The sequence below is a fragment of the Patiria miniata genome, unplaced genomic scaffold (assembly GCF_015706575.1).
Source record: "Patiria miniata isolate m_02_andy unplaced genomic scaffold, ASM1570657v1 HiC_scaffold_1, whole genome shotgun sequence".
Taxonomy (NCBI): domain Eukaryota; kingdom Metazoa; phylum Echinodermata; class Asteroidea; order Valvatida; family Asterinidae; genus Patiria; species Patiria miniata.
In genome coordinates, this window is record NW_024037047.1 from 33,290,041 (window position 1) to 33,304,101 (window position 14,061).

General features: G+C 39.0%; 1 protein-coding gene across 1 annotated transcript; it reads left to right on the top strand.

The window, feature by feature from the left end:
- Positions 1 to 1,439: 1,439 nt before the first annotated feature.
- Positions 1,440 to 13,131, top strand: LOC119728991 (suppressor of tumorigenicity 14 protein-like). The gene is made up of 11 exons (XM_038201473.1): positions 1,440 to 1,612; positions 3,581 to 3,686; positions 4,356 to 4,439; positions 5,156 to 5,272; positions 6,137 to 6,244; positions 6,995 to 7,105; positions 7,523 to 7,693; positions 8,437 to 8,626; positions 9,725 to 10,005; positions 10,518 to 10,666; positions 11,333 to 13,131. The coding sequence occupies exons 1-11, from the start codon at positions 1,511 to 1,513 to the stop codon at positions 11,504 to 11,506; spliced, it is 1,593 nt and encodes a 530-aa protein (XP_038057401.1). The 5' UTR covers positions 1,440 to 1,510; the 3' UTR covers positions 11,507 to 13,131.
- The last annotated feature ends 930 nt before the right edge of the window (positions 13,132 to 14,061 follow it).

A 14,061-nucleotide genomic window follows, 5' to 3' on the forward strand; every position in this document is an offset into this window, starting at 1 on the left:
TTGACTACGATTATCAAATGTTTTATATTCCTTCAATTTTGATAATACTATCCTTTATAAATGTCATTTAATGTATATTTAAAATCACAAATACTTAAATCCACTACACAATTTTACAAGTCAAACGTGTATATGTTTAGATGAACTACTGTCTGTAATCCTAGTTTGAATCAATAGATTTGTATGGAGTTTATTTCTTGAAAATGATGTAAATAGTAAATATAGCGCAAACTTGTTGAAATAAATGTGAAGCCAGACTCTATATATAGGCTATCCATGTGCGTTATCTTTCCGTTGGTACCCAGATGTTACATACTGATATAAAAACATCAATGAGGCCAAAAAAAAAAGTCTCCGGTTTCTGGTATGCGCGCACGTCGCTGTAGCCATGCGCGTCGGCAAAATGAAAAAGTTTTTTTTTCAAAACAAGATGATGTTTCAAAACCGCCAAACTCACTGGTTTGACTGGAATTCTGCTGCTGCACAATTTTAACGTGTTTTTAGATGGGGTTATGATCGAGAATAAGCTTTATGTGGCCTCTCTGGACTCCTATATATTTGCACTAAGTTTAGTCGGGCACCATTTGCAGTCATCAGCCGACATTTGAAGCCAAAAAAAAAAAAAAAAAAAAAAAAAAGCCGCGTCGCCGCACCACTTTTGGGGCAAGCTTCATACCAGAAACCGGAGACTTTTTTTTGGGCCTAAAGTTCAGTTTAAGCATGCCATTTCCAAAGCATTGAGGGCGCTCCATGTCTTCCATGACGTCATGACAGTCCTCTCCCTCATTTCCTTTCCTCACTTAACTGTTGAGTAACAATCGTTGGTATGCAGGTTTACCCCAGAATAAGATCATCCCATAATTCATTATTTATGATTTTCACATCTTAAATTGCGATAATATAAAAAGGAGAGCGACTGTCACCATATCATGGAGAAAAAGCTGACTTTCCTTTTGGAAATTATATACAAATGGTCATGGTGGGGGGGGGGGGGGAAGAGTCGACAAAAAAAATATCATTTTTATGGTGGGTGATCTTCTTCTTCTTTTTTTCCTTTTTTTTAAAAGTAGTCAAACCAAAATCTTTATAACATTTTAGAATTTGATTGAATCAAACAAACTTAACGGTCCAAAAGTGGCAAACGATGACATGCCTACACTCGTTAAGTGAAAATCTTGTTTTGTCCAGCTAAAAATAGGAACTTTAATCTCAGTTCTTAGCCCATACACGAATCCGCATACAAACGAAGAAATAACTTATACCAAAGTCGCCTTTGTATCACCACTCCTAAACAAATATATTTAACACAGTCCCACCTTTAAACCTAAAAACAATCAAAGCTATATAAACATTATCTTAGCAACGGAAAACTTTCTCTTTGTCACAACTGACGTCATCAGAATAGTAAGTGGACAGCGGCCAGTCGCGAGATATCAAACTGGGATATGAGTGCTGGATTTGCCGTCCTGGGCTCATTTCTCCAAGGTGTAGCACCGAGTGTCGTTCTGTCATGATGCGGGGACTGATCCTTGTTTGCCTGCTTGGCCTGGCCTGTGTTGGCCTGAGTGCTAGCACAGAGAATGCCCATCAGAAGCGAGGAACAAAGCTCAAGGTAAAATCATTTTCTTGTCAAAAGTACACAGAAATGCAAAACGTTAAACAAAAGCTGGGACTGTTTTTCTTTAAACTGGAAGTAACTGTGGTCAAAAAGGTGTGCGTTCCTTCAACAAACGAAAACAATTCACACATATCCTTATGTGATTTGTTTTCGTTTTGCTGAATGAACATTTACCTTCGTGTGATCCGTGGACAGAACGTTAAAACGGTGGTTGTGTTTACAATTCCGTAACTTAAAAAGTACATAAGTGATTTGAATGATTCTTGTACTAAAAAAATCCTATGAATTAGGCTGTCATATCCCAGATTTTGAAAGTGCTTCATGCAGAACTTCACTAAAACAATGGTCCCGACATTTGGGTTTCTTTTTTTTTTTAATCACCCTATATTGCTTCCGTTGGCCATTACTCACAGGAATTTCAGGAGTCTTAATGAGTCGGCTGATACCTGAAATCTAAACCTCTGTAGTAATCATAGAGCTACATTAAATTATAGCTCTATGGGAGTAACAAATCAAAAGGTTGAAATATTACGCTCAATGTGAATCCATGAGGCCAGGGTTATGCAATAATCCATTAAAATCAAACAAAACAAGATATCTGATTTAATTCCATTTGGAAACTTTGTGTCAGAAATACAAATAACGTAACGCGATGTAACGATTTGAAAGGCTTGAATCCAAAGGACGTGCTCTTTTGATTACAAATATCATGCGTTCTTTGATTTGGATGTCAGCTACTTAGAGTAAACCCAATGCTCTTATTATTTTTGACGGATTCGCGTTGAATGAGTGGAAATGTGTTTGCATGTCATTTGGTATTTTAAATTTTGGAACAAGAACAATGCATCCAGTCAGAAAATACAAACACTACACGCAAACCTGTGGTTTTCTCTAAACGTGCAAAAAAAGCATGCATTCGTTTCCATGTTTCTGGTCTTAGTTGGTTGTTAATATATCGGTGCAATTATTGCAGAACTCGTTCAGGATGCATTTCCAATTAACTGAAAATGTTTATTTGAAATCCGATATGCTCACCAACTTTTGTTTCAGAATGTTCGACAGGCGAACGGGCAAGATACCATCATGGGGGTAGACTAGCACAGTCAGTTTATCAATGAGAGCCTAGATACCCAAAGGTCAAAAGAGAATAGCTGAATGAAATCGAACGATCCTCTTTTCTTGAGAGAGCAAAATTTACTCATTTGCTTAAGAGAATTCCTTTGGATTTCAAAAGCTGTACAAATAGGTTGTTGTCAAACTTAGCTAAGACGTCGCCTCAGCAATACGACGGTGTATTCCGAATGAACTTATCATCAAACGAAATGATCGTTTCTGCTTCCGCTGAATTAGTCTCAGGTATTCTGTGTTTTCAATGGAATTGTGAAGAATTAAAGGAACAAAGATCATTTGCTTTTTGTGGGTTTATTCCCCATTAAGCAAAACAAAACAAACGGCTCAAAATCCAAAAAGGATGTACAGGGTAAGTAATAAAATAGGAAACCCAGATGTCAGGTCCATTTTTTTTCTTATGAAGCTCTGCATATAGCACTTTAAAAATCTAGGATATGAAAGCCCAATTAATAAGCCTTCTTTAAGGACAAGAATCAGTCAAATCACTTAAGTACTTTTCAAGTTACGGATTTTTTTTTTAACACAAACACTTTTTAAAGTTCTGTCAACGGGTCACAAAAAGGTAAAATTGTTCTTTAGGGGTGCATGCGAATTGTTTTCGTTTTGCTGAAAGAACACTTACTTTTTTGTGATCCGTGGGCAGAACTTTAAAATGGTGTTTGTGACTGTTCAAAATTGCGTAACTTAAAAATTACATAAGTGATTTAAATGATTCATGTATTAAAAAAGAGCTTGATGACTGGGCTTTCATATGATAGATTTTGAAAGTGCTACAGGCAACATATTGTTCAAAAATAAACCACGAAACCCAAATTGATTGATTTTTTTCAGGAACAGAAGGGTGCTCTCAGCAAAGATTACACAAGAAATCTTCTGAAGCAGTTGCAGACTAAGAAACTCAAAGAAGCAAAGACGAATGTCTCACCTGAGGCTAGGAGTAAGTCAATTCTACGCAGATCAGAAAATTAATATTTAATCTCTGGCAGATTAAACGTTTGTATGGAAATGAGCACGGGGGATGATAGAGGAGAGGAAGAATATAATCAGTCACGATATAAAATACAAGAATTTGGCACATTAGAATTACAGAATGAAAACTTTAAAATTTGAAATTTATGATATTAACTTTATCAGACATCGATTACGTTTTGGAACGAAAAACCAGCTATGTCCGTTTTTCAATTTTTAAATTTTATATGAATGTGTCTTCTCTGGCCACATGTTTTTGTAAGCAAGGGTTTCAGCGTCTAGTCTAATTACTTATGCGCCTGTGTTCCCCCCCCCCCTCCCCGCGCTACCCCTGGTCCAATGTCGGGGTTTGGTCACGTTTTTCATGCCCCAGGGTGGGGATTTCGGACACTCAAATTGCATGGTTACCATTGACGTACTACATGTAAACGTAATCACTAGTGCGCCGCGTATGTACGTCGAAGATTGTCACTTAAATTTTGCACTAGGGGTGGAGATTATATCACTTCAAAAGTGACAATCCCCACGGGGAATAATAGTTGATAGGTGCATGAGGATTTGATTTATAGCACGAAGAGAAAATTTTGAACTAACGATTGCCTCCTCGTAAACGATTCATTCTTGGCCCAATTTGCAGGATCCCTGATGAAGCGAGCCAAGAGCCTTGTATCTAAGCGAAACTGGGAGGATTGGCTGTGCCTTCATTTCCCTGATTACTGCGGTAAGATAATCTACCATCTCATCTTTGTGTGTAACGGCATGCCTAGCTCAATTTACATGGTCGAGAGAAAAAGGTCGATTAAAGGTGAAATTAAGTGTGAAAATTGTGAAGGCAGTAGAAGTTTGAAAGGACTTTTGTCTCCCTATTAGTCGTCACGGTTTTGAAACGTTATCTGTTATTTCATGTTGTTCTGTTTTTTATTTATATTTTTATTTTTATAAAGATTTTACTTAATCTGTTTTATGGAATGAGAGTCGAAACAAAGATTATCATTATCGTTGTTCGGCTAATCCGCAGGCGACCAAAACGATGTGAGGTACTTAATCTGACTCAAGCGCAGCGGTGCTGTTTAAACATGAATGTGTGCACGAATACTATGTATACATGTACACAGTAAATATTATGCGCATTTACGTCCCTTTCGTGTTGTATTTACTGTTGCAAGTCCGTGCAAAGGGTGGGGCAAGAGTAATATCTTAGCACAATACACCAATATGGAAAATACATAGGTCTGGGCTTTGTTCAAATCTGTACACATAGGGTAAATGTTGGGGCAGATCATCGTGTCTGGCACCCCCCCCCCCATCACCATGCCAACGCGCAAGGCAAGGCTTAGTCAAGTTTGATTAACTACAGTAGTTACTGAATGATAGTGAGCAAGCTAACATGCAAATTGGAATGTTCCTAACTCCAAACTTACGACTTGTCTATTTTAGCTTCTGCAGCGGGCTGTGCAGCGGATGAATATCAATGCAGTGATGGTAGCTGTATCTATGACCACTGGCAGTGTGATGGCTGGGATGACTGCAGCGATGCAGGCGACGAACAAGGATGTAAGTCATGGTGTGATGGCAGCCACCATTCGGTTGTTGATTAGACTTTGGAAGGTTTCGCGGTACATAAGACACGTTCATGTTTATACTGGTACTAATCCGTTTCAAAATTAGACAAGTATTTTTTCAGTCATAGTATTACAGTACTGCAGTATGTTTGAAGTGTTTTTACTAATACCGTAGTCTTATGATATTATAGCGCACGTATTTACCAACAATTTGGTACTCAAGCCGCTTGAAATTATATCAGTTATTAAAGACAGGTAAATAAAGTTTAGGATAAAAATGAGACTCATTATGTAGCACATTTTAAGGGTTTACAAGGTGCTGCGGCGGGTATTGCAGCTGCCAGAAACACTGGGGACTATCGTCTCATACATCTTCTACGACTTTCGCCTCATACATATTACGATTCGCATTCCTGACGTAATTGGGTGAAAGGCCTACTCGTGTCTTACGTCTAAAGCGATTCACAGTGTTTTAATAACTTGGTTCACATAAATGTCCTTGACAGGCAAAAATCATTATTAAAAATATTATATTCGCAAAAGCCATAAGATCACGTTAATTATCAATAACAACATAATTTAACATCGAAGGAGGTGAAATTTGCGCAAATGGTAACAACATCATACGGTGATATTGAGGGAGGGATCCAGGCTGGATAGAGAGGGGGTACCGATCAAAAAGGGTATGCCAAGTGCTTTGCGTGTTTTTTTCTGCACGTCTTTCCTATTTTTTTCGGCCAAGAGGGTTGTTTTGATCTCCTAAACCTCCCTGTAGATCCACCATTGAATATTACTGAAAAATGTCCGAGACAGTTTTTCTTTATATCCAGGTAAATGTTTTGACTGTATTTAACAGGTGCCTGTACCGGTAATCAGTTCTCTTGCGGAAACGGTCGTTGTATTCCAAGTAACTGGGAGTGTGACAGCTGGGACGATTGTGGCGATGGATCTGATGAAGTAAACTGTAAGAGGCTGCTCTTCTCTTTCTAACTAGTGATGGGATTTTCAATCCATTGGTTGTGTCAAACTCAAATATGAGCAGGTTATTAAAAATTGCGAGATATAGGCCTTTCTTGGTTATGTCATAGCCATAGTTGTGTTCAAACAGTAGTTGGCAAACTATGGGTTTATGGCAAACTAAGTTGCCAAACTGGTCTGTATTATGTTAATACAAACACACTCACAACCAAAGTGAACAGCACAATCCCTCACTCCGATCCCAAGTAAAGTGGCATGAATATTGCCATTTTGGCGCAGTAACGTTTGCCAACCATGGCAGACACCATTTTTTTGCACTGATGATCGTTCATCTATTTGTATAAACAAAATAAAGACAAAAGCTAACGGAGGCGAAGTGTTAGGAGAAAATATGCATATCCACATACGTCATTGCAAGTAGAAAATACACGTGTGCTGTGGCCGAAACCTTTGTTTATCCACATGCTCGTCTAGCCTAAGTGTTCTTGAATCATTGCATCTTCACCTCTTAGTTTCTTATAACAATTATCTAAGCATTAAAACAACTGAATGTAGATTTGTACAGCCTATTATTTTTTTGCATGCTGCACTCACACGCAAAATACAATTTAAAGAACATTGAACAATTCTCCGTTCATATGATATTTTGGTACTATATGATAGCGAATCTATACTCCTTTGCGCACTTATCATTTGGAGGTTTAATTTTGCATGCCTTATGAATTTTTGTTTGTAGGTGCATGTGCCGAGGGTGAATTTACTTGTGTGGATGACGGCAGCTGCATTTACGGAAGTTGGCAGTGTGATGACTATCTAGACTGTCAAGATGGAAGCGACGAAGCAGATTGTAAGAGTGTGCCCCCTGTCTACGTTTCATATATTGACATTGCAATGATAACCTTGTGAATTGACAACAAGCAGTTTTTAGACACATCTTGAGATATTCCTGATTTGTTTATGGCAAGACTGTTATGACCGGTACTATTCTCAAATGTCTTACATGTAACAGGTACATGCGATAAAGAGAACCCCTCAAATCGTATATCCTCAGTGATTTTTATGTAAGAAATTGAAAAACGGCTCCAGATTTCTGGAAATATTGGAATTTCTGGAACAGCAGCAATTTGGTAGCCCAAATATTCACTGAAAAGGACAGTGTTTGTTTTCCTAGACGTCATTTTACCAATGTTACGTCTTAGAATCAAACGAACTTTGTTTCCCAATTCATTATTTTCATCTTCTAACTTGTAACGTCTCCCAAAAGGTTCAAACGCATGCAGTTGGGGAGAATGGAGTGACTGGTCCGGGTGCAACACCGGGTGTGGCGCTGGTCAGCGTAGCCGGACTCGGGCCTGTAACTGTGCTAGCGGGCAGTGTGACGGGGAATCGGTCCAGTATGACATGTGTAATGGCGACGATTGCTACCCCGAAGCAAGTAAGTCAGCACTGTTCCACCCTGGCTGTTGTTAACTACACCAGTGGTATTGATCATCGTTAAACTTAACTTTGAAGATTATAATGTCTGTGCACCAAATATAAGAGTGTACCCATTATTAAGCTTTGCAATATTCGTATTGTGCACATTCAGAGTATGGATAAGACGAAAAAAATGAAATGTTTCATAAACCCAAGGGTGAAGAACCAGCCAAAATGTTCGTTTGTTTTCTCATTACATCATTTAGTTTAAATTGTGGTTAAATATAATATGATTTATATCATTATCAAACCTCAATATTTTCAACATAATATTAGACAAAATTATGATTATCCTTTTTTGGATACCAGTTAAAACTTTAACTGGATTTTGAAGTAACTTGAGCCATTTAAATCACCTTGGAACTGGAAGGGCTAGAGTGACCAATCAGAATCGAGATTACAACTTGGCACAGGCTCTAAAAAGAAAACAAATATCATCACTTGAAATGTTTCTCCAACCATCTGACCCCAAGTCTTGTCAAATATGACCGTTGTCTAGTCAAAGCTGACAATTTGTTAAAAATATATAAATTGTTCATACTTGTTTGTCGGGGGTTTCAGTCACTTCTAGAATATCATTAGATCGATGGTCGTACCAACTCTAGGCCTGCAAAAATTGCTGTGAATCGATGAATATATCGCATGGTAAATCAAGAAAAACCACTCTAATCAGTCTTTCTGGTATCGTTTTACGTCACTAAGGTGGAGGCTGTGGTACCCGCCAACCCCTCACGTCTAACAACCGTATCGTGGGCGGAGAAGACGCCGTACGCGGTGCCTGGCCTTGGCAGGCACAGCTCCTCTACTACGGAAGCTTCGTCTGCGGTGGTACACTGGTTGGCAATAGATATGTGGTTAGTGCTGCTCACTGCTTCACTGGAGACGGCTACGAGTAAGTAACTATGTATTTATTTTATTTATTTTATTTCTTTCTGATAATGAAACCAAGGATTCCTCAAAAGTACCCTTAAAGCACTGTAGCTCGAAAGCCTGAAGAAACCTGTAGAGAGAAGACAATGAGAAAAAGTTACAGTTTTAGAGGTGGGAGGAAAACCCCAGAGGAATAATCTGAGGAAAACCCGCGGAACCAGGTAGGGACTAAAAACCCAACCCACATATTGGCCCGGGCGGGATTCGAACCCGGGTCACAGCGGTGGAAGGCGAGGAAGGTACCGCTACGCCAACCTGACTCTAAAGTGTATCCCGAAGCCATTTTCTACCTCTTACTCTTACTAATTAGAAGAAACAGCTGTTTCTGTACGTTGAATGTGTTCAGTTCGTGCACAATAACACAAGGATTTTTTGTTCCCAACGACTTTCAATGTTTATATTATACTTTGACTAAAAAGTACTTTTATTCTATTTTGGGCAACTGCAATTATTTGGGTTGCTCAAACATATCCGCCCGGCAAGTACACTGGCTCCTGCTGTCCCTAAACTATATATCAATTGTAATAGTGTATATAGAACTAAACTATTGTCAGGCTGCACATAATTCGAAACATGTAAAGTAATTATTTGATTTTCGGGGTTAGACCCAAACTATCATGGAACAAATGACAGTTCGAGTCTAATCCCGAAAAACTGCTTTCTAGCAACAAAGTTATTCACTTTTGAACGAGTTTAGTTGTCAAATAATTACTTTACATGTTTTGAATTATAAAATAGTTATCCATGGGCCACGATAGCCACGGTATTTGGTTGATATTTTCGGTGGCGGCGCTGCAGGGGAGCACGGGGGCATGGGAAGGAGTTGGTTGGGGCTGTAGGGTGATGGTTGGGCATGGCATGTGGAGGCAGGGGCGGGCGGATGGGGATTGGCAGGCGGGTAAAGCGGCTGAGGGCAGGTACAACAGGTGAGTACATTGAGGTTGTTGGGCAGGTGATGACGTCACGTCTCACATGGAATCTAAATCAAAATTGAAATTAAAACGCCAGGTTTTTTTTATATGACATGTTCTGTCAATGAGCTTTCTCCGTCTTTGAACAGTTACAGCAACCCGTCCGCGTGGACCGTTCAACTCGGTAAGCTGTATGCATCCAGTAACATCGACGCGTCTAACGGCGAGTATGAGAGCGGCGTGTCACAGGTCATCATTCACGAGGGCTACAACCAAGTCACATCGGATAATGACATCGCTGTCATGGTGTTGTCCAACCCGCTCTCAGCGTCCAATAGCTTCGTCAACTTTGCCTGTCTGGACTTGAATAGGACCAGAACCTTTGATTCTACCTCCAACTGCTTCACCAGTGGATTCGGCGCTCTTTCTTGTGAGTGTTGTTGAAAGCATACATATACATTTCAGTTATGTTGTAATTTTAATTGGATGCAACCTCGTTACTTCTGTAACCCAACCGTACGAAATGAGTATGAAGAACATTATTTTAAACCTTACTCATTTTGTATTTGTATTAAAAAGAACAAACTACGTTCTTACATACTTTGGTATGTAACAGTTTGATAACCCACACCACCGTGTTTTTCTTTACACGAAATGCTACTAGCAAGAGATTCGCCCTCTGCCCCACATGAAAAAAAAACCCGTTTATTATGTGAAACGGTCTTTTCCTAGGAATTTTGCTAAAATTGTTTTTATGGCCAGCAACTCGAAGTTGCTCTGGAGACTTCTAATGTCGCACAGTATGGCCACATTATGTCAATTGAAGCTTAAATTGATCGTCAAATACGTCCCTAACAACTCTGATGTTTTAAAGAAGTTGTCAAACTAGCATTTTCGTTTTCTCGTAACTTTGGTGTGCTTTCATTTGTTGAATTGATCTAGCTGGAGGTAGCTTGGCAACCGTTCTCCAAGAGGCAAATGTTCCACTCATTCCTAGGACTACGTGCAACGGACCCTACAACTACGACGGCGAAGTAACCACGAACATGCTGTGTGCTGGCTACGTTGAGGGCGGTATTGACTCCTGCCAGGTAAAAAGCAATGGAACAACCACATCGCAGCCCCAACCCATCCACGGAAAATAGGGGGAAGGAAAGAGAAAAGAAGAAGCCTGAAGCAAATGCTTGAATTTTGAAAAATGATGTGCTCCCCATTCTTTTTTTGAGTTTTACCCCGAAAAATAGGGTGTTTTTTTTCAATTGCTGTTTTCCAAGCAATTCAAAAGGTACTCACTCTCTAATGAGACATCAACTGACACAAAACTCCACCAAAGTATAGTTATTGAATTATTTTGTTTCCAAAAAATAAAATATTGCCTGCAAGACTATAATCTGGCTCTCTCATGACGGATTCACTATTTTGTGAAAAAATGAAAGCCCTTAATTTTTAAAAGGGTTGCAGATGCCGAGCATTGGAATATAAATATTGTTTTAGGTCCTTAGGACCTGAATTTATCTGGTTTGTTCCGAGTGGTTCTGCGCTATTTGACAAAGCTTAATGTAAAAGCGCAATATCAAAAGTTTACAAAGCTACCATGTAAATAAAACTGTCTGTATGCAACTGTCAACATACACTAAATATTTCTAGATAGACACACGCATAAGATATAAACTTGAAAAAGATTTACATTTTACAATCACGATGGCCATTTCTAATAATGTTTGCGTATTGTTGTACACATTTCGATCTGTTTCCAGGGTGACTCTGGTGGCCCATTGGTGTGCGCATCAAAGGACAACGCAGCTGACGTCGAACGCTGGTACCTGGTCGGGGTTACCAGCTGGGGATATGGCTGTGCTCAGGCCAACTATCCAGGTGTCTACACTGATGTGTCCCAGTACATAGACTGGCTGCAGACCAAGATGGCCTAGATGACAAACGTTGGCAAATATCGGTGTCACTTTAGGTAGTCAGGATATAAGACACGTTTTTAGGGTGCAGATCAGTAAATGGACCCGAAATATCTATGCCGGACGAATCACGATTTGTAGGCCTTTACTGTCAAATTCTCTCTTGATAGAGGGTGAACTTAATGACCATAGCTTTATTATAAACTAGGGAAGTAAGCTTGTTATTGTTATCATGCACCACTCATCTCCATTGTCTTGGAAATGGTCTGTGAAAACTATCTTGGGAAAGTTTGGTGTAAAACGTGAGCTTATCCAGACTCGCATCTAGGTTCAAGCAGTACCTTATGAAAACATAAACAAACAAGATGTTTGTCTTTTGATGACCTTTTGCTGCAGCTGAGTTGTATTTTGTATACGTATGTTAAATGGTATCTTCTGACATCTTCTGACATATGCAATAGCCCACGTACACATTGTTGTCAGGAATCGATGACATGTACACCAACTTTTTGGAGACACAGATATTGAGCCGAATCTTTCTGTATAGAATGGCCTCAAAGGTCACCAGGTTGAACTTCTTGTTTGGTGGGGTATTTAACCAGGTTTTTAGCAATCCACCTCCTAACCTTCAGGATTTGTAGGGTCTGCAATATTCAGACAGGCCATGGAAGATATGCTCCGAAGATACACTTGGCCAAGGTATTTAATCTTGAATGATCATCATTTGACAGAAAACCTGTTTTGTTCATGTGTTCATAAATTCAATTCACCTTGAATCTACCTCTCTTCATGTCCGGATGTACTTATCTTTGACTTCTAACTGTCAAATGAAGATTTTCGAATACCTTTGTCAAGACTATGGACCTAAGTGATGCGTGTCCAGAGGAATGCCAACAGGATGAGAGTGGACAACTAACTGCACCTAGGCATAGGCCTACAGTTTATGATAAAAATAGCAATAATAGTCATAAAGTTTATAACTTGGTCAAATTGACCCTTTGTTTGGGGATTACCTTATGGGGGACACCTTGGGAAGAGTTTTGTTGCCTATGCACTTATGGGTTTATAGCAATGAAGGGTCCAACCACCTAACAGGACAGTCTTCGAACTTGTATTTCTGGGAAATTTTGGACGAAATTAGACCCCAAACTGGAGCGGATGCAAGAATTTTTGCAGGGGGGGGGGGGTCATCAGAAAATTAATGCGGAAATGTAGACCTTTTTTTCTCCTGACACTTGGCCTCCGTAAAATCAATATTTGGTGATGGTAAGGTGGGTATCATTGCTATCTGGTAATTTATTTGCTGGTCTGCACCCATGCTACGATTGTTTCTTAGCGACTGATTCACCAATGGTACCAGATTCATATCGTTTTTTAGTTTTATAGTCAAAGCCCACTTTGATTTAATATCTCGTGAAATTATTTTGACTTTTTTTTCTTGAGCACATATAATTCTTTTGCAGCATTTCATGCAGAGAATTTACATTGTGATCTAGACTTTATAGTCTTTTTTTCAACCGTCTTAGATATGAGTCATTTGATTTTATATTATCTATAGGTTTTTGTTTCACCAACTGAACTATATGATCTTTTATAATCATTTCCCATGAATAAGTTGAATAAAGTTATGCGTTACTACTGGCAAATTTTTCTTCGTAGATTGATTGCTGTGAACATGTATATTGCTTCATTTTGTAACACACATCCTCCCTCAAATGCGAAGTAAGCTCTCGATATATATTTCAATCAAAAATGGGGTGCTGTGGTCCAACGGTTACGGTGTTCGACTCGTGTGCCGTGGTATACGAGTTCAAATCCTGACCTTGGGAACATGGTGCTTGTGCTCTTGAGCAAGGCACTTTACCATTATTGCTTCTTTCTTCGGATGGGACGCAAAGCCGTAGGTCCCATTTATAGAACCCATTTACACTTATCGCTAAGTAAAGGGGTTTGCCCCGGTGTTTCTGGTAGTGGCTGCAATATACGCCTCAGCACCTTGTAAATCCTTATAAAGGTGCAACACAATGGGTCTCAAAGCTCTCATTAACTTGAGGGCCTCCATGGAAAGCAGTGCTTTGCACTGATTGGAGTTTACCCTCATTAAAAATGACGTAAAAAGAAAACAAAAAAGGCGGGCGTTCCAGGTGGGAATAATTCTCCCTTAAATAAAATAAACAAAATAGTTTTAGTCCACAATCAGCAATTCCACGAAAGCACATAATTATTGGCTAAACATGAAGTAATTTTGTTCTTTAATGTTCGAGAGGTTTAATGTAATCAAATAAATTACCCAAGAATTAATGAAACGAAAAGTTAAGTTTAAAAACCGCTGTTTTCACACTCGTTATTATTTCCTTAAAAGTTTCAATTTTGTGGAAAATGTTCACGTTTTTCAAATGGACATATCGCATTTTAAGAATAAACTCTTCAAATTATTAAAATACTTAAATTGAGTAGTCATTTTAAGTAAGATAACAATCAGCCCTAAATATCGGTGTAATAAAAGCATGGAAATAAATCATAACAATACTTGTGGTTTTATGAAAGGTCTTATGAAGGGGGAAAGTATAACTTTT